This window comes from Macaca nemestrina, chromosome 12 (genome assembly GCF_043159975.1).
Source record: "Macaca nemestrina isolate mMacNem1 chromosome 12, mMacNem.hap1, whole genome shotgun sequence".
Taxonomy (NCBI): domain Eukaryota; kingdom Metazoa; phylum Chordata; class Mammalia; order Primates; family Cercopithecidae; genus Macaca; species Macaca nemestrina.
In genome coordinates this window covers 11301383-11323211 of record NC_092136.1, presented here as the reverse complement: position 1 = coordinate 11323211, position 21829 = coordinate 11301383, and the positions used below count along the sequence as shown (strand labels likewise).

General features: G+C 49.6%; 2 protein-coding genes across 5 annotated transcripts; one reads left to right on the top strand and one right to left on the bottom strand.

Moving 5' to 3' along the window:
- Positions 1–1525: 1525 nt before the first annotated feature.
- On the bottom strand, positions 1526–8647 carry LOC105469462 (zinc finger and BTB domain containing 3). 3 transcript variants are annotated; one of them, XM_011720485.3, is made up of 2 exons: positions 8309–8647; positions 1526–4054 (listed from the first exon to the last, which is right to left on the bottom strand). In XM_011720485.3, exon 2 carries the CDS (start codon positions 4001–4003, stop codon positions 2435–2437), a length of 1569 nt encoding a protein of 522 aa, XP_011718787.1. In that variant the 5' UTR covers positions 4004–4054; positions 8309–8647; the 3' UTR covers positions 1526–2434. The 3 variants fall into 3 exon arrangements, with proteins under 3 accessions (XP_011718787.1, XP_070930557.1, XP_011718784.1); XM_071074456.1 differs by lacking the exon at positions 8309–8647 and adding an exon at positions 4576–4874; XM_011720482.2 differs by lacking the exon at positions 8309–8647 and adding an exon at positions 4302–4520.
- Positions 8648–12941: 4294 nt separating this feature from the next.
- Positions 12942–18949, top strand: LOC105469463 (RNA polymerase II subunit G). 2 transcript variants are annotated; one of them, XM_071074455.1, is made up of 8 exons: positions 12942–13091; positions 13226–13335; positions 14964–15123; positions 17432–17482; positions 17587–17652; positions 17900–17971; positions 18479–18512; positions 18733–18949. In XM_071074455.1, exons 1-8 carry the CDS (start codon positions 13080–13082, stop codon positions 18744–18746), a joined length of 519 nt encoding a protein of 172 aa, XP_070930556.1. In that variant the 5' UTR covers positions 12942–13079; the 3' UTR covers positions 18747–18949. The 2 variants fall into 2 exon arrangements, with proteins under 2 accessions (XP_070930556.1, XP_070930555.1); XM_071074454.1 differs by having other exon boundaries at positions 12970–13335.
- The last annotated feature ends 2880 nt before the right edge of the window (positions 18950–21829 follow it).

The window sequence follows — 21829 nt, the reverse complement described above, 5'->3', positions numbered from 1 at the left end:
CCCGTCTCGGCCTCCCAAAGTGCTGGGATTACAGGCTTGAGCCACCGCGCCCGGCCGTCGTCACACTTTTCAAGTGAGGGAGTTGGACTCCATGAACTGTAAGATCCTCTCATCCTGAGTTTCTTACTTTAGGTTTTGCAAGCACCCATCATTGCGACAGCACCTCAGACCCTCAACCTCCCGCCGCTAGTCAGCCACCACGGGCCTTAGTGTTGCCTGCCTTTCAGTGTCTCATCTTCGGAGAATTCAATTCATATCTACAACTTGCAGGCACAAGTTTCAAATCATCAATACAGTACCCATTGTATCAACAAAAGGTCTTTCGGTGGGGAAAGCAGAGGTAACAAGGGAACAAAGCCAAATATGCAAAAGGACAAAAAAAGAAAACAACTTATGATTCTTGGTTAACTATGTTCAACTATTTATTAATTATTTTATAGTGACGGGAGGCCTCACTATGTTGCCCAGGCTAATCTGTAACTCCTAGCCACAAGGGATCCCTCACTTCGGCCTCCCAAAGTGCTGGGAGAACAGGCATGAGCCACCGCAACAGCCCTTCAAACATGTTTTTTTTTTTTCACTGCAACCTCTGCCTCCTGGGTTCAAGCAATTCTCCTACCTCAGCCTCCTGAGTAGCTGGGATTACAGGCACCTGCCACCAAGCCTGGATAATTTTTCTTTTATTTTTGAGACGGAGTTTCGGTCTTGTCGCCCAGGCTGAAGTGCAGTGGCACAATCTCGGCTCACTGCAACCTCCACTTCCCGGGTTCAAATGATTCTCCTGCCTCAGCCTCCCAGGTAACTGGGATTACAGGTGCCCACCACCACTCCTGGCTAATAGTTGTAGTTTTAGTAGAGACAGGGTTTCACCATGTTGGCCAGTCTGGTCTTGAACTCCTGATCTCAAGTGATCCGCCCGCATCAGCCTCCCAAAGTGCTGTAATTACAGGAGCGAGCCATCGTACCTAGACAATTTTTTTGTGTTTTTAGTAGAGATGGGGTTTCACCATGTTGGGCAGGCTGGTCACCTCGCAAGTCTTGGTATTACAGGCGTGAGCCACTGCACCTGGACGAAACAATGTTTTTAACCAGTATAGCAGGCAGGGTGTTTGCAGTCGCAAGCCAGGTTCAAATGCTGGCTTCCCCTTAATTAGCCTCTGTGACCCTGAACAAGTTAACTTTGATTTCTAAGTCTCAAGTTTGTTTATGAACAACAACAAACAAAACAGGAGGTGGACCCTATACGTCCTGACGTTGAGGATTAAATGAGTATTTATACGAAATGTCTGATACAGCCCAGAAGACAGGAGCTCAACTGCAATAATAAATCATAATTTTATAAGCTTCCTTAATTTGTATACTTTTCTTAAGTAAAGGCTATATCACCCTCTGCTTGTCCCACTTTTTTTCCTCATGAGCAATCTGACCTCTACCCCTATCCCAAGTACAGATGTGACATTCCAAAACGAACTGAAGGAGAGGTATGAAAGCATGCCGGTTTTTAGAAGAAATCAGCCAACACCAGTTCAAAGAAATACTTTCAATCCTAGCTTTATGTTCCAGAACATACAGTGAGAAGCGATTATACCTCAGGAAAATTCCCAGTGCCCTTGGAGAGAGCTGTCATATCTCTGCCCCACAGAGTCCTGCTTATCTGGCTGGGCAAAGAAAAGGGTAGGAGGCCAGGCACAGTGGCTCATGCCTATAATCCCGGCACTTTGGAAGGTCGAGGTGAGCGATCACCTGGGGTCAGGAGTTCGAGACCAGCCTGGCCAACATGGTGAAACCCCGTCTCTACTAAAAACGCAAGAATTAGCTGGGCATGGTGGTGCGTTCCTGTAATCCCAGCTACTCAAGAGGCTGAGTTAGGAGAATCGCTTGAACCCAGGAGGCAGAGGTTGCAGTGAGCTGAAATTGCCACTGCACTCCAGCCTGAGCGACAGAGCAAGACTGTCTCAAAAAAAAAAAGCAGCCGGGTGCGGTGGCTCATGCCTGTAATCCCAGCACTTTGGGAGGCCGAGACGGGCGGATCACGAGGTCAGGAGATCGAGACCATCCTGGCTAACACGGTGAAACCCCCGTCTCTACTAAAAATAAAAAAAATTAGCCGGGCATGGTGATGGCCACCTGTAGTCCCAGCTACTTGGGAGGCTGAGGCAGGAGAACAGCGTGAACCCAGAAGGCTGAACTTGCAGTGAGCCGAGATCACGCCACTGCACTCCAACCTGGGTGACAGAGTGAGACTCCGTCTCAAAAAACTAAAAACTAAAAAAAAAAAAAAAAAAAAAAAAAAACAGAAAAGGGTAGGAACTTTCAGCCTGGGCAGAACCTTTATTCTTGTCACCGAGCAGGGGTGATGAGATGCCACCAACCTTCTGAGCTGCCATCTAAGGATGGTAAGAGCAGCCTAGCGTCAGCTCATGCTCCTTAGATGTTAGTTTTTGGGGCCAAGTACAAAATCTTTGGGTGGCCCTCCACCACTGCTGCTCTGTCTGTCTGCTGTTGGAGAGCCAGGGAGAGGTTGCACCCCTAGAAGGGGTCCCACTTCTGGATCCGGTTTGCTGCGTTTGGCCAGGTCCTCGTTGTGAGCCTTGCGGATGTGGCGGTAGAGGTCCCCTGACTGTGTGTAGCTCCGCAGGCAGTAGCGGCACTCGTAGGGTCGCTCACGTGTGTGCACCGTGGCATGTCGCCGTAGTGTGTAAGAGCATGAGAAGGTCTTCCCACATGTCTTGCAGGTGGGAACATCCTCAGTAAAAACCCCAAAGCTTCCTGGACCTGCTTCGTACTCAGAAGGCAGGTAAAGTGGCTCATGCACGGATGCGGGCGCAGGCAGGGGTGAGGTCACCAGTCCTCGATGATACTGCCCTGCACCTGGCAGCAGATGGTAGGGTAGATGAGGGTCTGAAGGCAGGAAGTGGTCACTTGGCCCCACCTCCTCCAGTCCTGCTGCCCCTGAGTCTTCAAAAGCCTCTGGCTGGGAGGGCTGTCCCCCATACACTGCTCCTCCAGGTGGGAACACTCTCTCAGGATCCTGAGGCTGTTCATCTGACACATCGGTCTCTTCATCAGAGATCACAATAGCTTCAACTTTCACCTGGACCAGTTCAGCTTCAGCTGGGGCTGGAGCCTGGGATGGAACTGGGGCTGAGACAGGGGCTGGGGCTGAGCTGGGGGCTGAGGCTGGGGTATAGAAGCCTTGCAGTGGTCCTCCAGGATCCCTTGGTTCCACCACCCTCAGACTCTCAGGACCCACATCAAGAGTTGGCAGTGGCTCCAATGAAACTGCTGGGATGCCAGAAGAGTAGTAGTTTGCAGGAATGGTCTCAGTGGAGCTACTAGGGCTGGCAAGAGAGACATCAGCCACCGGTGGAGGAGGTGCCCGCAGATGTGGTGCGTCAACCTCCATGCCAGGCTGTGTAGTGTCAGCCCCATTGGACATTGGTGGCTCATCTGGGGGACGGACAGTAGGTGAGGGAGCAGCAGAGCCTTTCCATTCCCCTTTGCCCCAATGGCCTGATGTCTCAGCAGATGACAACGAAGGCTGGGGGCCACGGGCAGTACTGGACAAAAACTCCAAACTAGGAGGCTGTGAGTTGGTTTCTTCCTCCTTCTTGGTACTGTCTGCCTCTGCCAGGGCCCGGGCTTGAAGCCGCCGCTTACACACCTTGACGATGTCATTCATGTGCAAGTAGCTGGCAGCTGCCAGCACATCCTCCACAGGGGTATCCCCTCTCAGGGCCAGCTGGCCAGCATACATAAAGTCCAGAAGAAGCCCAAAGGCTGGGGCCGTGACAATTTCATTGTGAATACACACCAGATCCCTCTTGTCCAATTCCCGCTCCTTGTAGAAAAGCTGGAAGAATGGGCTGCAGGAGGCCAGCACAGCCCGATGGGCCAAGAACTGGGTACTACCCACCATCACGGTGCAGTCACAAAGGAAACCCTGGGACCGCTGCTCCCGGAGGCTCTGCAGCAGCTGCTGACTGTGTTCTGGGAACTCCATAGTACCCCACGAAGGAAAGGGGGCCCAAAAAAGGTCCCCACCAGTGGCTCCCTGAGAAAAAAGGACAGTGGGTTAAGACAGGTAACCTCCCCAGCAACCTTATCAGCCCTTAACTATCACTTCCCACCCCAAAACAATCGCTTAAGTTACTGCCCTCCTTTCTCCTAGGTCACACCCAAAGCTCTCCCATAAGCTCCGCCCACCTCGGCCCAACCTTAGAACAGGCCCCACCCCCGCCAATAAGCCCTGCCCCCGGAAGTCCCGCCCCTTAGCCACCCTCCGCTTCCTTGATGCCCACCCGGTAGCTTCCAACGGCTCCACGAAGTAGGGATCTTTTTCGCTCCCAGGCCTTGCCAGGCGATGCTTCGACGCCCCACTTCGGAAATTCCCTAAGCATCTCCCTCTCGCATTCCAGGGGCTAAGGACTCCCAGGGTGGGAACTAGCAGAGAAAGCTGATCCCTCACCCACCACCGAGCAGCCACAGGGCGAGCTCCGCCCCTTCCCACCTTCTCAGTTTTAATTGGCTTAAAATTGCCCTCCCCTGTCACGGATTGGTCCGCTTTCCACTAACCAGCCTCCCTCTAACGGCCATCTGCAATTGGGTGCTCGCCGCCATCGCTTTTACAGTCAGGCGTTGGATTGGGTGGCGCTTCTGTCCTCAACTTTTCCTCCTTGTCCCGCCTTCCTTGCTTCCGAGCTCTCAGGATTGGCTGAGCTTCTTCTACCTAATCCCGCAGGCAGGAGGTGCCCGGCACAGAGTCGCTGAATGCGGCGCTCTCCTGGGAAGGCCAGAGTTTGGGAACCCTGCAGTGTCGGACCTGAGCTGACAGCATGCCACTCCCGCTACAGGCTGACAGAGAATAAGAGAACCAACTAGGCCAGGCGCAGTGCTTCACGCCTGTAATCCCAGGACTCTGGGAGGCCGAGACGGGCAGATCACTTGAGGTCAGGAGTTCAAGAGCAGCCTGGCCAACATAGTGAAACCCCATCTCTACTAAAAATACAAAAATCAGCTGGGCATGGTGGCGCATACCTGAAATCCCAGCTACTTGGGAGGCTGAGGCAGGAGAATCTCTTGAACCCAGGAGGCAGAGGTTGCAGTGAGCCAAGATAGCGCCACTGCACTCCAGCCTCGGAGACAGAGCAAAACTCCATCTAAAAAAAAAAAAAAAAAAAAAAAAAAAAAAAAAAATCCAAGATGACCTACTGCTCCACTCCTCCAAGCTAAGGTTCCGGGGCTCCCGGCTCATCTTACGGTCAATTTATAGTTGAGAGGATAGAGTGTTCTTTGTTTCCAGAGCGTGCTGGGCAGGTGCTGGTAGGAAGGGGTGAGAATGGGGTCAGGGCCATAAAATGTTCCAGGACAGGAGAGAAGAAGCAAAAACCGCGTCTACTTCTGAAGGAATATTTGAGAGTCCCTACACAGCTAGAGGAAAAGGCTGTAAGTTGGGAGTCAGTGATAACTGCCCTGTCTGACCCAGGCAGTGTTACTAGAGGAGTAAAGTCGGTGCCCTAATCCTCACTTCTTCACCCACCACTCTAAGCATCTCTACCTTATTCTGCCGTCAGGGCCTCCAATCAGACCTAACCAGAATTAGGGAGAGTTTCTATGCAACAAACTTGTGCTAGATACATGCAGGGTATGTTGGCCTTAGCTTGAGATCATGCCTCTTCAAGACACTGTGTTCATTCTTTTTTTTTTTTTTTTTTTTTTGAGACAGAGTCTTGCTCTGTGCCCCAGGCTGGAGTGCAGTGGCCCGATCTCGGCTCACTGCAAGCTCCGCCGCCCCCCCCCCCCCCCCCCCGTTTCACGCCATTCTCCTGCCTCAGCCTCCCGAGTAGCTGGGACTACAGGCGCCTGCCACCTCGCCCGGCTAATTTTCTTGTATTTTTAGTAGAGACGGGGTTTCACCGTGTTAGCCAGGATGGTCTCGATCTCCTGACCTCGTGATCCGCCCGTCTCGGCCTCCCAAAGTGCTGGGATTACAGGCTTGAGCCACCGCGCCTGGCCGACACTGTGTTCATTCTTACAAGCCATACAATATTTGCTGTATAGGAATTAAAACTAAGAAATGGGCGGGGCACAGTGGCTTACGCTGGTAATCCCAGCACTTTAGGAGTGCAAGGCGGGAAGATCACCTGAGGTCGGGAGTTCGAGACCAGCCTGACCAACATGGAGAAACCCCGTCTCTATTAAAAGTACAAAAATTAGCAGGGTGTAGTGGCGCATGTCTGTAATCTCAGCTACTTGGGAGGCTGAGGCAGGAGAATCGCTTGAACTTGGGGGGCGGAGGTTGTAGTGAGCCAAGATCGCCGTTGCACTCCAGCCTGGGCAATGAGCGAAATTCCATCTCAAAAAGAATAAATAAATAATAATAATAAAAATACAAAAATTAGCTGGGTGTGGCGGTGGGCGCCTATAATCCCAGCTACTTGGGAGGCTGAGGCAGGAGAATCCGTCTCAAAAAAAAAATATATATATATATATACACACACACGCATATACACACATATATATATACACACACATATACACACATATATATATACACACATACATATATATATATATATATATATGTTGTAAATAGAGACGCGGGACTCTCTATGTTGCCCAGGCTGGTCTCAAACTCCTGGGCTCAAGTGATCCCCCCAGCTTGGCCTCCCAAAATGCTGAGATTACAGGTGTCAACCACCAAGTCTAACCTTTTTAATTTTTAATTGAAGTTTCATTTATTTTTCTTCTTTTGTGTCTTGCTCTGTCGCCCAGGCTGGAGTGCAGTGGAGTGATCTTGTCTCACTGCAATTCTGATCCCTCAGGTGATCCACCCACCTCAGCCTCTCAAAGTGTTGTGATTACAGGCATGAGCCACGTCGCCTGGTCTCATATATATGTATATTTTTTGTTTGTTTTGTTTTGAGACAGTGTCTGCTCGGTTGCCTAGGCTGGAGGGCAGTGGGTGATCTTGGCTCAATGCAAGCTCCGCCTTCCGGGTTCACGCTTCTCCTGCGTTAGCCTCCTGAGTAGCTGGGACTACAGGCGCCGGACAGCACGCCTGGCTAATTTTTTTTTGTATTTTTATTTTTTTTTTTTTTTTTTTTTTGAGACGGAGTCTCGCTGTGTCTCCCAGGCTGGAGTGCAGTGGCGCGATCTCGGCTCACTGCAAGCTCCGCCCCCTGGGTTCACGCCATTCTCCCGACTCAGCCTCCCAAGTAGCTGGGACTACAGGCGCCCGCTACCACGCCCGGCTAATTTTTTTGTATTTTTAGTAGAGACGGGGTTTCACCGTGTTAGCCAGGATAGTCTCGATCTCCTGACCTCGTGATCCACCCGCCTCGGCCTCCCAAAGTGCTGGGATTACAGGCTTGAGCCACCGCGCCCGGCTTTTGTATTTTTAGTAGATACGGGGTTTCACCGTGTTAGCCAGGATGGTCTCGATCTCCTCACCTCGTGATCTGCCCACCTCTGCCTCCCAAAGTGCTGGGATTACAGGCGTGCGCCACCGCACCCGGCTAATTTTGTATTTCTAGTAGAGACAAGGTTTCTCCATGTTGGTCAGGCTGGTCTGGAACTCCCAACCTCAGGTGATCCGCCCATCTCGGCCTCCGAAAGTGTTGGGATTACAGGCGTCAGCCACCACGCCCAGCATATATATTTTAAATAAGAGATGGAAAATAACTATTTACCAAAATCAATAAATGACGCAAGAATAATGGCATTGTTTTACAGGGGGGTTGGGGGAGACACTGTTTTTCTCTCCTCTCACACCACCACAACAATCAACAAAGAAGGCTTCTGTTTGACCAAATGTGTTGGTTTTTTTCCCCCGTCCACAAGCAAGCAAGCAATTCCAGTTGGGTGTCCCTCTTGTTTAATGCCAACACTGTCTACCTGGAGATAACCTCAGATCTCAAAGGTTTAGGGCGCAGCTCCCAAGACCGCCCTCCCCACCCGCCCCCCAGTACTAGTTTCTTTTCGTTCCTTTTGTTTTATTTCTTTTCTTTTCCTTCCTTTCCTTTTATTTTCCTTTCTTTGTCTCTTTCTCTCTCTCTTTTCCCCTTTTTTTCTTCTTTCTCTCTCTTGTCTCTCTTTCCCCCTGCCTCCCTCCCACCCTTCCTGTTTTTTTAAAATCAAATGACTGTTTACCAGACATGGCCCCTGACTTCTGATGCCAGTCAAAAGCCCCAGGCTGTTTTACCTGTGCCTCTGATTGACCAACTGTAAATCTAGGCCCCCACAACTCTACTTGGGCTTGGTTAACTTACTAGGGTGGCTCACAGAAATCAGGGAAACACTTACTTACGTTTACTGGCTTATTATAGAGGCTATTTCAAAGGATGCAGATGAAGAGGTGGCTAGGGTGAGGTATGGGGGAAGGAATGTGGAGCTTCCGAGCCCTCTTCCGGTGTGCCACCTTCCAGGAACCTCCAGGTGTTCAGCTACGTGGAAGCTCTGAACCCAGTCCTTTTGGATTTTTGTGGATGCTTCATTATGTAAGCATGACTGCTGAAACCATTAGCCACTGGTGATCAACTAAACAGTTCAGCACCCGCTCCACTCCCCAGAAGTTGGGGGTGGGCTGAAAGCCCCAACCTTCCAATCATGCCCAGCTGTTTCTAGTGACCAACCCCCCACCCGGAAGCTACCTAGGGCCTGGCAGCCATCAGTTAATCATTAGCATACCAAAAAAATCGCTTTAGAGATTTAGGAGTTGTATGCCAGAAAATGGGGTCAAAGAAATGTATATTTCACAATATCACACTGTTTCAGTAGGAGACAGCTCGACTTTCACATCTGCTTCTGTTAGCTATTAGGATATATTGTATTGATTGAAACACATGAAGAAAATTTGGTCTCACACAGACACGTAACTAGAAGAGTACTTCACCAGTCCCTGAAAGGTTCTTTCTAGGACCACAATTTCAGAATTGCTGTTCTGAGCTTTCAGGCTCTACATGTACCCACTTTGAGGAGCAGACACAACAGTCCTTTTCATTGCTTTGGTGTCTTTTTTATCCAAAGTTTCAGTCTCAGGCAGTAGAGTGTACAGTAGTGAAGAATGCAACTTTCCCAGGTGCGAGGGCTCACACCTGTAATCCCAACACTTTGGGAAACCAAAGCAAGAGGATTACTTGAGGCCAGAAGTTCAAGACCAGCCTGGTCAACAGAGTAAGACCCGTATCTCTGCAAAAACTAAAAAAATTACCCGCACATGGTGACCCACACTTGTAGCTGGGGAATGCAATGAGCACTCCAGCCTGGCAGCCTGGGTGACAGAATGAGACCCTTTCTCAAGAAAAAAAAGGGGGTGGTGCTGGGCGCAGTGGCTCAGGCCTGTAATCCCAGCATTTTGGGAGGCTGAGGTGGGTGGATTACCTAAGGTCAGAAGTTTGAGACCAGCCTGGCCAACATGGTGAAACCCCGTCTCTACTAAAAAAAAAAAAAAAAAAGAAAAAAAAAATTAGCTGGCCATGGTGGTGGGCACCTGTAATCCCAGCTACTTGGGAGGCTGAGGCAGGAGAATCACTTGAACCTGGGAGGCAGAGGTTGCAGCAAGCCGAGATCACGCCACTGCACTCCAGCCTGGGCGACAGTGAGACTCTGACTCAAAAAAAAAAAAAAAAAAAAAAAAAAAAGAAAAGAAAGAAAGAAAGAAAAAAGAAAAAAAAAGGAACACAAGCTTTGGAGCAGGTCTGCTATTCATACCCAAATACCTCCCCTTAATCTCTTTCGGTCTCATTTACAAGGTCCAGCTCCAGAGGAATGGAGTCAGTGTTGTGAAGTAAGAAAGTTAATATTTCATTTATATAGGCGAAGGGGTGGCCAGCCCCTCCACACCTGTGGGTGTCAGGTGGAACCAGAGACTTGAGAAAATAAATAAGAGAGACAAAGTAGAGAGAAAGAAAAGTGGGTCCAGTGGCACTCAGCATACGGAGGAACCGCACTGGCACTGGTCTCTGAGTCCCTTCAGTATTTATGGATCATTATCTCTACCATCTCGGAGAGGGGGATGTGGCAGAACAATAGGGTAATAGTCAGGAGAGGGTCAGCAGGAAAACATGTGAACAAAGGTCTCTGTGTCATAAATAAGTTTAAGTAAAGGTGCTGTGCCGTGATGTGCACACACACAAACATCTCGGTGCAATAAAAAGCAGTATTGCCGCCAGCATGTCTCACCTCCAGCCCTAAGGCTGTTTTCTCCTATCTCAGTAAATAGAACATACAATGGGGTTTTACACGGAGACATTCTATTCTCATGGACATGCAGGAGACAGATGCCTTCCTCTTAACTACAAAGAGGCCTCCCTCTTTCACTAATCCTCCTCGGCACGGACCCTGTCCAGGTGTCGGGCTGAGAGACCATCAGGCCTTTCCCTTCCCAGGAGGCCATATCTCAGGCTATCACATGGGGAGAAAACTTGGACAATACCTGGCTTTCCTAGGCAGAGGTCCCTGTGGCCTTCCGCAGTGTATTGTGTCCCTGGGTACTTGAGATTAGAGAATGGTGATGACTTTGAACAAGCAGACTGCCTTGAAGCACTTTTTTAACAAAGCACATCCTGCATAGCCCTAAATCCCTTAAACCTTGAGTCAACCCAGCACCTGTCTCTGCACATGTGCTGTACACATGCTTGGGGCTAGGGTTGCAGATTAACAGCAAGTTGAGGCAGAAGAATTTCTCTTAGTACAGAACAAAATAGAGTCTCTTATGTCTACTTCTTTCTATATAGACACAGTAACAGTCTGATCTCTTTCCCCACATATAGGCAAGCACACAGGACTTTTTAGCAGGATTACATTTTTCATAGAAGATTGGTACATAGTTATAGTAATTTGGTTGGCTATAGACAATGTTTCTTTTTGGGAAAAGTACATGTAACTTTTTTTTTTTTTCAATGTTTTTTGATTTGGAGTCTGGCACTGTTGCCTGAGCTGGAGTGCAGTGGCACGATCTTGGCTCACTGCAACCTCCTCCTCCCAGGTTCAAGGGATTCTTCTGCCTCAGTCTCCCAAGTAGCTGGGATTACAGGCACCTGCCACCACGCCCGGCTAATTTTTTGTATTTTTTTTTTCTTTTTTTTTGAGACGGAGTCTCTCTCTGTGGCCCAGGCTGGAGTGCAGTGGCCAGATCTCAGATCACTGCAAGCTCCGCCTCCTGGGTTCACGCGGTTCTCCTGCCTCAGCCTCCCGAGTAGCTGGGACTACAGGCGCCCGCCACCTCGCCTGGCTATTTTTTTGTATTTTTTAGTAGAGACGGGGTTTCAACGTCTTAGCCAGGATGGTCTCGATCTCCTGACCTTGTGATCCACCCGTTTTGGCCTCCCAAAGTGCTGGGATTACAGGCTTGAGCCACCGCGCCCGGCCCCAATTTTTTGTATTTTTAGTAGAGATGGGGTTTCACCATGTTGGCCAGGCTGGTCTTGAACTTCTGACCTTGTGATTCACATGTAACTTTTTTTTTTTTTGAGAGGGAATCTTGCTCTGTCTACCAGACTGGAGTGCAGTGGCACGATCTCGGCTCACTGCAACCTCTGCCTCCCGGGTTCAAGCAATTCTCCTGCCCCAGTCTCCCAAGTAGCCGGGATTACAGTCGTGAGCCATCGTGCCGGGGGTATGTAACATTTTTTTAACAGAGGATGAAATAGTCATGGATTTCCTGCACTCCAGCCTGGGTGACACAGCGAGACTCCCTCTCAAAAAAAATAAAGTGAATTAATCTATAATCTGAGAACAGAAGTTGTAAACTATATGTGACTCATAGTCATATCTCTCTCGAGGCTTAAAATGTTTTTTAGGATTGCAATAGCTTTTAAATTTTTTCTTTCTCTCTCTCTCTTTCTTTCGTTCTTTCTTAGTGTTGCTCTGTTGCCAGGCTGGAGTGCAGTGGCGCGATCTCAGCTCACCGCAGCCTCCGCCCCCCGGGTTCAAGCGATTTTCCTGCCTCAGCCTCCTGAGTAGCTGGGACTACAGGCACATGCCACCACGCCCGGCTAATTTTTTGTATTTTTAGTAGAGTCGAGGTTTCGCCGTGTTAGCAAGGATGGTCTCAATCTCCTGACCCCATGATCTGCCCGCCTCCGCCTTCCAAAGTGCTGGGATTACAGGCGTAAACCACTGCGCCCAGCCTAAATTTCATTATTTTCTGTAGCTTCCTGGCCTTTCGACTAAGGCTCATGTAAATTTTTTGTTATTTCTACACCAATTTCTGTAGATTATTATGAGAATTAAGGGAGATAATTATATAAAGGGCTTAACACAGTGTCTGGCATTTAGGAAGAAAGCAGTAAGTGGTAGCTATTATTTATTATTATTTTTTGTGATGGAGTTTCGCTTTTGTTTCCCAGGCTGGAGTGCAGTGGCCTCCCAGGTTCAAGCAATTCAGAGAGTTGCTGGCCGGGCACAGTGGCTCACGCCTGTAATTCCAGCACTTTTGGAGGCCGAGGTGGGTGGATCACCTAAGGTTGGGAGTTTGAGACTAGCCTGACCAACATGGAGAAACCCCATCTCTACTAAAAACACAAAATTGGCCGGGCGCTGTGACTCACGCCTGTAATTCCAGCACTTTGGGAGGCTGAGGAGGGCGGATCACAAGGTCAGGATATCAAGACCAGCCTGGCTAACCCGGTGAAACCCCGTCACTACTAAAAATACAAAAAATTAGCCGGGCGCGGTGGTGGGCGCCTGTAGTCCCAACTACTGGGGAGGCTGAGGCAGGAGAATGGCCCGAACCCGGGAGGCGGAGCTTGCAGTGAGCCGAGATCGCGCCACTGCACTCCAGCCTGGGAGACGGAGCCAGATCCGTCTCAAAACAAAAAAAAGAGAGTTGTGGTTTGATGGCCGGTGGGGGGGCGGTGCGGTGGTGAGGGGCGGGGCTTAGTGGTTCACGCCCACGGCTACAAGGCCCAATCAGACCCGTGGAGCAGGTGGAGTTCCGCCCTCGCGGAGGAGGTGGAGTTCCGCTCTCAACGTCGCAGCAGGCGCGGAACTGGGGTTGCGGCGGCTAAGTGTGTTTCCGGTAGATTCCCAGGGGCGGTCGGAGGTGTGGACTGTTCCTGCCTTCATGCTCTGGGAAGATGTTCTACCATGTGAGCAGGGCCCAGGGTGGCGGCAAGGGCTGGGTGGAAAGGAGGAGCAAGGCCAGGCGCCGGCGCGAGGCTCCCCTTGTCGTCTGATAAGCTCCCAGCGCGTGGCCTGGTCGCCATCCCTCTTTTCTCCGCAGATCTCCCTAGAGCACGAAATCCTGCTGCACCCGCGCTACTTCGGCCCCAACTTGCTCAACACGGTGAAGCAGAAGCTCTTCACCGAAGTGGAGGGGACCTGCACAGGGAAGTGAGTGCCGAGCTCACCGCGCCGCCAGATCGTTCGATGCGCACACGGGTCGCTATACCTGCAAACCCTCCGCAACTCCTATTAGTCCTGCCACCCACTCTAGGGACCCCGCTCACCCTCTCAGGCAGCCAGTTGCTTCCTGCTTTGGGTTCCCAGGGCGCCCTCTGCAATGCTGGACAATAAGACTTCCTTCCCTCAGCTGAGATTGGTCATTCATTCATTTACTCCTCAGACATTTTAAAAACACTTGGTGTGTGCCAGGACCCGTGTTGGGCTCAGAACAAGGTAGAATGGGAACAAGATAGAATGAGGCCAGCTCTTGTGGAGCTCACAGTGTAGTCATTGTTCCTGTGTCTCCTCTCACTCTGTCATTCTGCTGGTTTTCTCTTATCCCCTGTGTCCAGGGACCACACACCGTGGGCCTCTATATATCTTCTGAATGGATGACCAGAAAAAGTGGATCGAAAGTTTGGGGGAGGAAGGAAGTAGACTGGGACTTGACCATCTCTGGGCTTTGCACTGAGGGCCTTCTGTGATATTAATGAGCTGGGACCCAGCCCAGGGCAGTGGAGTACTTGGGCCTCCAGCATCAGAAAAACCTGCAGGAACATGCAGATTCCTGAGCCTCCTTATTCCCTACAGAATCAAGACTCTGTGAGGCAGACCTGAGAATCTGCATTTTAAGAAGATGATTCTCAGGCATCCCGAAGATTGAGATCTGTTTCCTCAAGGACTCCAGCCTTCTTGTACATTTACTGTGAAATTACCAGAACAGGCCGGGCGCGGTGGCTCAAGCCTGTAATCCCAGCACTTTGGGAGGCCGAGACGGGCGGATCACAAGGTCAGGAGATCGAGACCATCCTGGCTAACACGGTGAAACCCCGTCTCTACTAAAAAATACAAAAAAAAAAAACTAGCCGGGCGAGGTGGCGGGCGCCTGTAGTCCCAGCTACTCAGGAGGCTGAGACAGGAGAATGGCGTAAACCCGGGAGGCGGAGCTTGCAGTGAGCTGAGATCCGGCCACTGCACTCCAGCCTGGGCGACAGAGCGAGACTCCGTCTCAAAAAAAAAAAAAAAAAAAAAAAAAAAAAAAAAGAAATTACCAGAACAGCATTTGGTCTTATACATACTGATCTGTGTTCTTTTTTTTTTTTTTTTTTTTTTTTTTGAGACGGCGTCTGGCTCTGTCGCCCAGGCTGGAGTGCAGTGGCCTGATCTCAGCTCACCGCAAGCTCCGCCTCCCGGGTTCAGGCCATTCTCCTGCCTCAGCCTCCCGAGTAGGTGGGACTACAGGCGCCCGCCACCTCGCCCGGCTAGTTTTTTGTATTTTTTAGTAGAGACGGGGTTTCACCGGGTTAGCCAGGATGGTCTCGATCTCCTGACCTCGTGATCCGCCCGTCTCGGCCTCCCAAAGTGCTGGGATTACAGGCTTGAGCCACCGCACCCAGCCCATACTGATCTGTGTTCTGTCTTCTCTTGGTCATTAAGCTCTCTGGGAGCAGAGGTGCTATCTACTTGTCCTTTTGCTCTCCCCGACACTACTCCCAAGAGCTCAGTGACTTTTATTGCAGATGTCTCTAGAGGCTCTTGGACACACAATGTCTTTCTGTTTCTCATCCTCCTTGCAGGTATGGCTTTGTAATTGCTGTCACCACCATTGACAATATTGGTGCTGGTGTGATCCAGCCAGGCCGAGGCTTTGTCCTTTATCCAGTTAAGTACAAGGCCATTGTTTTCCGGCCCTTTAAAGGGGAGGTCGTGGATGCTGTTGTAACTCAGGTCAACAAGGTGAGACCATACGTAGGGGAGGCATTGGGGTAGTCTCTCAGTAGATCTGGGTTGGGTCCTGGCTCCACTTCATAACTGTGCCTTCAGCTAAGTCACTTTACTTCTTTTTTTTTTTTTTTTTTGAGACGGAGTGTTGCTCTGTCGCCCAGGCTGGAGTGCAGTGGTGCCATCTTGGCTCACTGAAACCTCTGCCTTCTGGGTTCCAGTGAGTCTCTTGCCTCGGCCTCCCAAGTAGTTGGGACTAAAGGCAGGTGCCACCATGGCCGGCTAAGTTTTTGTATTTTTTTAGTAGAGATAGGGTTTTGCCATGTTGCCCAGGCTGATCTCGAACTCCTGAGCTCAATCTGCCTACCTCGGCCTCCCAAAGCGCTAGGATTACAGGTGTGAGCTACCACGCCTGGCCATCACTTTACTTCTTGTGCTGCACTTTCAAATTGTATGGTAATCTTCCCTGCCCAACTCAGAGGGCAAGAGTCAACATTAATAGTCATAACAATAAAAGCCTGTGTTGATTGAGTAGTGACTGTGGGCCAGGTGAAGTGCAGAGACTCACAATGACTAAAAGGTGGGTGCTTTCCTTTTTTTTTTTTTAAGATGGAGTTTAGCTCTGTCGCCAGACTGGAGTGCAGTGGCACAATCTTGGCTCACTACAACCTCCGCCTCTGGGTTCAAGTGATTCTCCTGCCTCAGCCTCCCAGGTAGCTGGGACTATAGGCATGTGCCACCACGCTCAGCTAATTTTTGTATTTTTAGTAGAGATGAGGTTTCTCCATGTTGGTCAGGCTGGTCTCAAACTCCCGACCTCAGGTGATCTGCCTGCCTCAGCTACCGAAAGTGCTGGGATTGTAGGCGTGAGCCACTGCCCCCGGCCAGTGGGTGCTTTTTACAGAAGCTGAAGCTTAGAAGAAGTTAAGTGTATTGGCCAAGATCATGTGGCCAACAGGTGTTCAAATCTTGGACTAACAGGCCTAAGCTCTTTAATACTTTAAAATGAAAGGTTAGGCTGGGCATGGTGGCTCACATCTGTAATCCCAGCACTTTGGGAGGCTGAGGTGGGCAGATCACCTGAGGTTGGGAGTTCAAGACCAGCCTGGCCAATATGGTGAAACCCTATCTCTACTAAAAATACAAAAATTAGCCAGGCATCGTGGCATGTGCATGTAGTCCCAGCTACTCGGGAGGCTGAGGCATGAGAATCACTTGAACGTGGGAGGTGGAGGTTGCAGTGAGTTGAAATTGCACCACTGCACTCCAGAGTGAACAACAGAGCGAGATTCTGTCTCAAAGTAAATACATAAATAAATACAAATGAAAGCTTAAAAAAAAAGAGAAGAGGGCTGGGTGTGCTGGCTTACACCTATAATCCCAGTGCTTTGGGAGGCAGAAGTGGGAAGATTGCTTGAGCCTAGGAGTTTGAGACCAGCCTGGGCAACATAGCAAGACTCTGTCTCTACAAAAAGTTTTAAAAATTAGCCTAGCATGGTGGTGTGCACCTGTGGTCTCAGCTACTTGGAAGGCTGAGGTGGGAGGATTGCTTGAGCCCAGGAATTCAAAGGTACAGTGAGCTGTGATTACACCACTGCTTTCCAACCTGGGCAACAGTGAGAACCTGTCTCAAAATTTAGAAAGCAAAAAACAAAAACACAACACTTGAGGGGACAAAGAAAAGCAAGATCACTCTTTTTTTTTTTTTTGAGACGGAGTCTTGCTCTGTTGCCAGGCTGGAGTACAATGGCGAGATCTGGCTCACTGCAACCTCCACCTCCCGGGTTCAAACGATTCTCCTGCCTCAGTCTCTTTTTTTTTTTTTTTTTTTTTTTTGAGACGGAGTCTCGCTCTGTCACCCAGGCTGGAGTGCAGTGGCCGGATCTCAGCTCACTGCAAGCTCCGCCTCCCGGGTTCACGCCATTCTCCTGCCTCAGCCTCCCGAGTAGCTGGGACTACAGGCGCCTGCCACCTCGCCCGGCTAAGTTTTTGTATTTTTAGTAGAGATGGGGTTTCACTGTGTTAGCCAGGATGGTCTCGATCTCCTGACCTCGTGATCCGCCCGTCTCGGCCTCCCAAAGTGCTGGGATTACAGGCTTGAGCCACCTCGCCCGGCCCTCAGTCTCTTGAGTAGCTGGGATTACAGGTGTGCTACCACACCCAGCTAATTTTTGTATTTTTAGCAGAGACAAGGTTTCACCATGTTGGTCAGGCTGGTCTTGAACTTGTGACCTCATGATCCACCCGCCTCGGCCCCCCAAAGTGCTGGGATTATAGGCATAAGCCACCGTGCATGACCATAAGATCACTCATTTTTTTCTAGGTTGGACTCTTCACAGAAATTGGACCCATGTCTTGCTTCATCTCTCGACATGTAAGTCTAGGCACACTGGGTGGGGCTGAGGAAGAGATACCCATTCATTACCATCTACTGAAGCATCCTTTTAAAGTGCTACCCTAATCTCACTTTCCTTTCAGTCCATCCCTTCAGAGATGGAGTTTGATCCTAACTCCAACCCACCATGTTACAAGACAATGGATGAGGTAAGTGGACAGAAAGAAGTCAGGAAGAGGAAGAGAGAATCAGTCATCCTGAGGGAGAATATTGGCCTGAGGATGGCCGAGCACAGATGGTCCCTGAATTACCATGGCTTGATTCATGATTTTATGACTTTACGATGATGTGAAAGTGATGTGCATTCAATATGCCCCCGGGCTTACAGTGAAGTAGTTGTGATGTAACCTCTCATAAACTGAGGAGCATCTGTACACTGTTCCCTCCTCTCCCCAGGATATTGTGATTCAGCAGGACGATGAGATCCGCTTAAAGATTGTGGGGACCCGTGTGGACAAGAATGACATTGTGAGTCTTTTCCCCACCTCTACCTATACCAGGCTGAGCGGAGAGCTGTTGGATTTCTTGCCACCTAGTTTCAGGGGGTTCTATGCTCTTCTGTCAGGAAGAAGGGATGGATGGGCAGAAGGCCTGGGGCTGCGGGGTAGAGGTTGGTTCTGTGCTCATCTTGGCTTCACTTTCTTTTTTTTTTTTTTTTTTTTTTGAGACGGAGTCTTGCTTTGTCGCCCAGGCTGGAGTGCAGTGGCCGGATCTCAGCTCACTGCAAGCTCCGCCTCCCGGGTTTACGCCATTCTCCTGCCTCAGCCTCCTGAGTAGCTGGGACTACAGGTGCCCACCACCTCGCCCGGCTAGTTTTTTGTATTTTTAGTAGAGACGGGGTTTCACCATATTAGCCAGGATGGTCTCGATCTCCTGACCTCGTGATCCGCCCGTCTCGGCCTCCCAAAGTGCTGGGATTACAGGCTTGAGCCACCGTGCCCGGCCTTCACTTTCTTTTTACCATCTTTCCTGCAGTTTGCTATTGGCTCCCTGATGGACGATTACTTGGGTGAGTGCCTGATCATATGGGCTGGGGTTACTGCCTGGAGAAGGGGTGTATAGGGGTGGGGAGTAATACAGGATTTAATGCCCAAATGAGAGAGAGACAGAAGAAACTTTCACGCTGTCTGGTTGAAAGATCCAGGACACGTTCCTCGGGATGAGAAGTACATGGTTGTGGCTGCCCCCAAATTCTGGGTCTAACTGATGCACTTTTTCTGGTTTCACAGGGCTTGTAAGCTGAGCCTAGTGGCTTCCTACCCTTGGTCCTGATGTAGGAAGTGTGATTGTCACACTTACCGTGTTGTCCAGAGGTCCAGTCTGGCTGCTGTTGTGGAGGCAAGGAAGGCAACTCATTCCAGAAGGCATCTGGTGCTTCTTTTAGCTTAGCTACTGCCTCCTGATTTTTCAGTATGTGTTCTAAGTATAAAAAGTCCTTGGTTCTCATGGAAGTGTTATCCTCTTTTTTTTTTTTTTTTTTTTTTAGCAGTAACAATAACTCTTTAAGGAGGCTGTGGAGTTGTCTGCTTACTAGCCCCTCTTTCTTATACTGATGCGTCTGCTATCCTCAGCCACCCAGGGGAGCTGACTAACCCATTTGTCCAGGTTTAAAGGTGACCTCATTGAAGTCAAGGCTCTGATGTTGGGTCTTTGGCTTCCAGCAAATGATACAATCATTAGCGGCATTCTGAGTACTGATATAGTTCCAGAGTGTTTGCTCTTCTCCTGCCCTTAAAAGTAACCAAGAGCATAACTGGGAAAGAAGGGAGAGGAGACAGCAGACAGGGAGAGATGAACAAGAGGCTAGTAATGACACAGGCTATAGGATCTCAACACAGCCCTTCCTAAGATGGGTATATAAACAACAGTGTATCACTATACTACACTGAACTGAAGATGTAAAAGGGCTCAGAATCTAGTTAGGGTACAAAAATGTATGAAATACCTACAGGATTAAACAAACATGCCAATTTTCCCTGACATTATACCTCGGCAATACTATTTGTCTACCTTGGAATGCCCTTTCCCAGCTTGTCCATTTCCTATCTAGTAATCTGTGAAATTTCATTTCAGTTATGTTTTTTTTTTTTTTTCTTTAACTTTCTTTGACTACCTTGGGAAGCAGAGCTCTAGCAGAAAACAAGAAAGCATGGTATTCGGATTGATACAGAGCCGGTTTAAGTCTTAGCTGGACTCGGGAGGATGAGGGATGAGACAGGAAAATCGCTTGAATCCGGGAGGGGGAGGTTGCAGTGAGCTGAGATCCCTCCACTCCACTCCAGCCTGGGCGACAGCGAGACTCCATCTCAAAAAAAACCAAAAACAAAAAAGTCTTAGATGGATGACCTTCTGTTTCCTCATTATAAAATGGGTAGAAAACCCTCTTTGGAGGCTGCTATATCAGACATGATATGTTAAAGTGGCTGGCATAGAGCCTGGTCCATGATGGGCACTCAACTTTTTTTTTTTTCTTTTTGTTTTTTTTTTTTTTTGAGACGGAGTCTCGCTCTGTAGCCCAGGCTGGAGCGCAGTGGCGCGATCTCGGCTCACTGCAAGCTCCACCTCCTGGCTTCACGCCATTCTCCTGCCTCAGCCTCCCGAGTAGCTGGGACTACAGGCGCCCGCCACCGCGCTCAGCTGATTTTTTGTATTTTTAGTAGAGACGGGGTTTCACCGTGTTAGCCAGGATGGTCTCGATATCCTGACCTCGTGATCCGCCCGCCTCGGCCTCCCAAAGTGCTGGGATTACAGGCATGAGCCACCGTGCCCGGCCTCAACTTTTAATTATCATTATTATTATATAATGCATCCCAAAGCCAGTGCAGTGGTGTGTATCTGTAGTCTCAGGTACTTAGGAGGCTGAGGTGGGAGGATCACTGGAGTCCTGGAGTTCTTCCCAAGTTCTCAAACAGGGGAATAACACCAAGCCTGAAAGGAAGAAACTGATGGACAAAGAAGCAGCTCATGGATCCTAAGCATGTGGGTGCCGGTGAGGATGTAGGGTGTGGCATCGAAAAGGCTGGCACTAATAAGAAAAAAAAAAAAAAGGCTGTCACCTGTGGAGGAAGGGAACAAGTGGGATGCCCTGGAGATGGTTTCCAGAACTCTTCTGAGCTTTGAAGGTTGGTAGTAAGGGAGTCTGAAAGTTATAGCCTCCTAAAGAGGTCACAGGGTAATAGGGTACCATGTGCCTGGCAACATGCTAAATCCTTTACACACATTTCTGAATCTTCACAACAGTTCCATGGACTAGATTTCGTTATCCCGCTTTATAGTTGATGAGACAGGTCAGACAGGTGAACTAATATGCCTAAGGTCACACAGCTAGTGAGCCGTGATTTTTTAAGACTAGTCTGGGCCTGGTGTGGTAGCTCTTGCCTGTAATCCCAGCACTTTGAGAGGCCGAGGTGGGTGGATCACTTGAGGTCAGGAGTTTAAGAACAGCCTAGCCAACACGGCAAAACCCAATCTCTACTAAAAATACGAAAATTAAGCAGGTGTGGTGGTGCGTGCCTGTAATCCCAGCAACTCAGGAGGCTGAGGCACAAGAATCGCTTGAACCATGGAGGTGGAGGTTGCAGTAGGCTGAGATTCCTCCACTGCATTCTAGCCGCGGCAACAGAGCGAGGACTCTGTCTCAAAAAAAAAAAAAGGCTGAGCATGGTGCCTCATGCCTGTAATCCCAGCACTTTGAGAGGCTGAGGCGGGCGGATCACAAGGTTAGGAGTTCAAGACCAGCCTGGCCAACATGGCGAAACCCCATCTCTACTAAAAATACAAAAGTTACAACACTTAGCCAGGCATGGTGTCGGACACCCGTAATCCCAGCTACTCCGGAGGCTGAGGCAAAAGAATCACTTCAAACTGGAGGGCAGGGTTTGCAATGAGCCAAGATCACGCCACTGCACTCCAACCTGGGCGACAGAGTGAGACTCAATTTCAAAAAATAAATAAAAATAAAAATAAATGAATAAAAACAGTCTGACTCTGGCCAGGTATGGTGGCTCACGCCTGTAATCCCAGCACTTGGGAGGCAGAGGTGGGTGGATCACAAGGCCAGGAGTTCAAGACCAGCCTGGCCAACATGGTGAAACCCCGTCTCTACTAAAAATAAAAAAAATTAGCTGGGTGTGGTGGCGACTGCCTGTAATCCCAGTTACTTGGGAGGCTGAGGCCGGAGAATCATTTGAACCTGGGAGGCGGAGGTTGCAGTGAGCCAAGATGGTGCCACTGCACTCCAGCCTGGGCGACAGGGTGCTACTCTGTCTCAAAAAAAGGAAAAAAAAAAAAAGTGTCACAACAAAGCCATCATAGTTCTTGCCAGGC

Coding starts and splice junctions, on each gene's coding strand:
- LOC105469462 (XM_011720482.2), bottom strand. CDS start 4,400: ATGCTTAGGGAATTTCCGAAGTGGGGCGTCGAAGCATCGCCTGGCAAG. Junction 4,055..4,301: donor GAGCCGTTGGAAGCTACCGG/GTGGGCATCAAG, acceptor CTTTTTTCTCAG/GGAGCCACTGGTGGGGACCT.
- LOC105469463 (XM_071074454.1), top strand. CDS start 13,067: ATGCTCTGGGAAGATGTTCTACCATGTGAGCAGGGCCCAGGGTGGCGG. Junction 13,336..14,963: donor GAGGGGACCTGCACAGGGAA/GTGAGTGCCGAG, acceptor TCCTCCTTGCAG/GTATGGCTTTGTAATTGCTG. Junction 17,972..18,478: donor GTGTGGACAAGAATGACATT/GTGAGTCTTTTC, acceptor TCTTTCCTGCAG/TTTGCTATTGGCTCCCTGAT.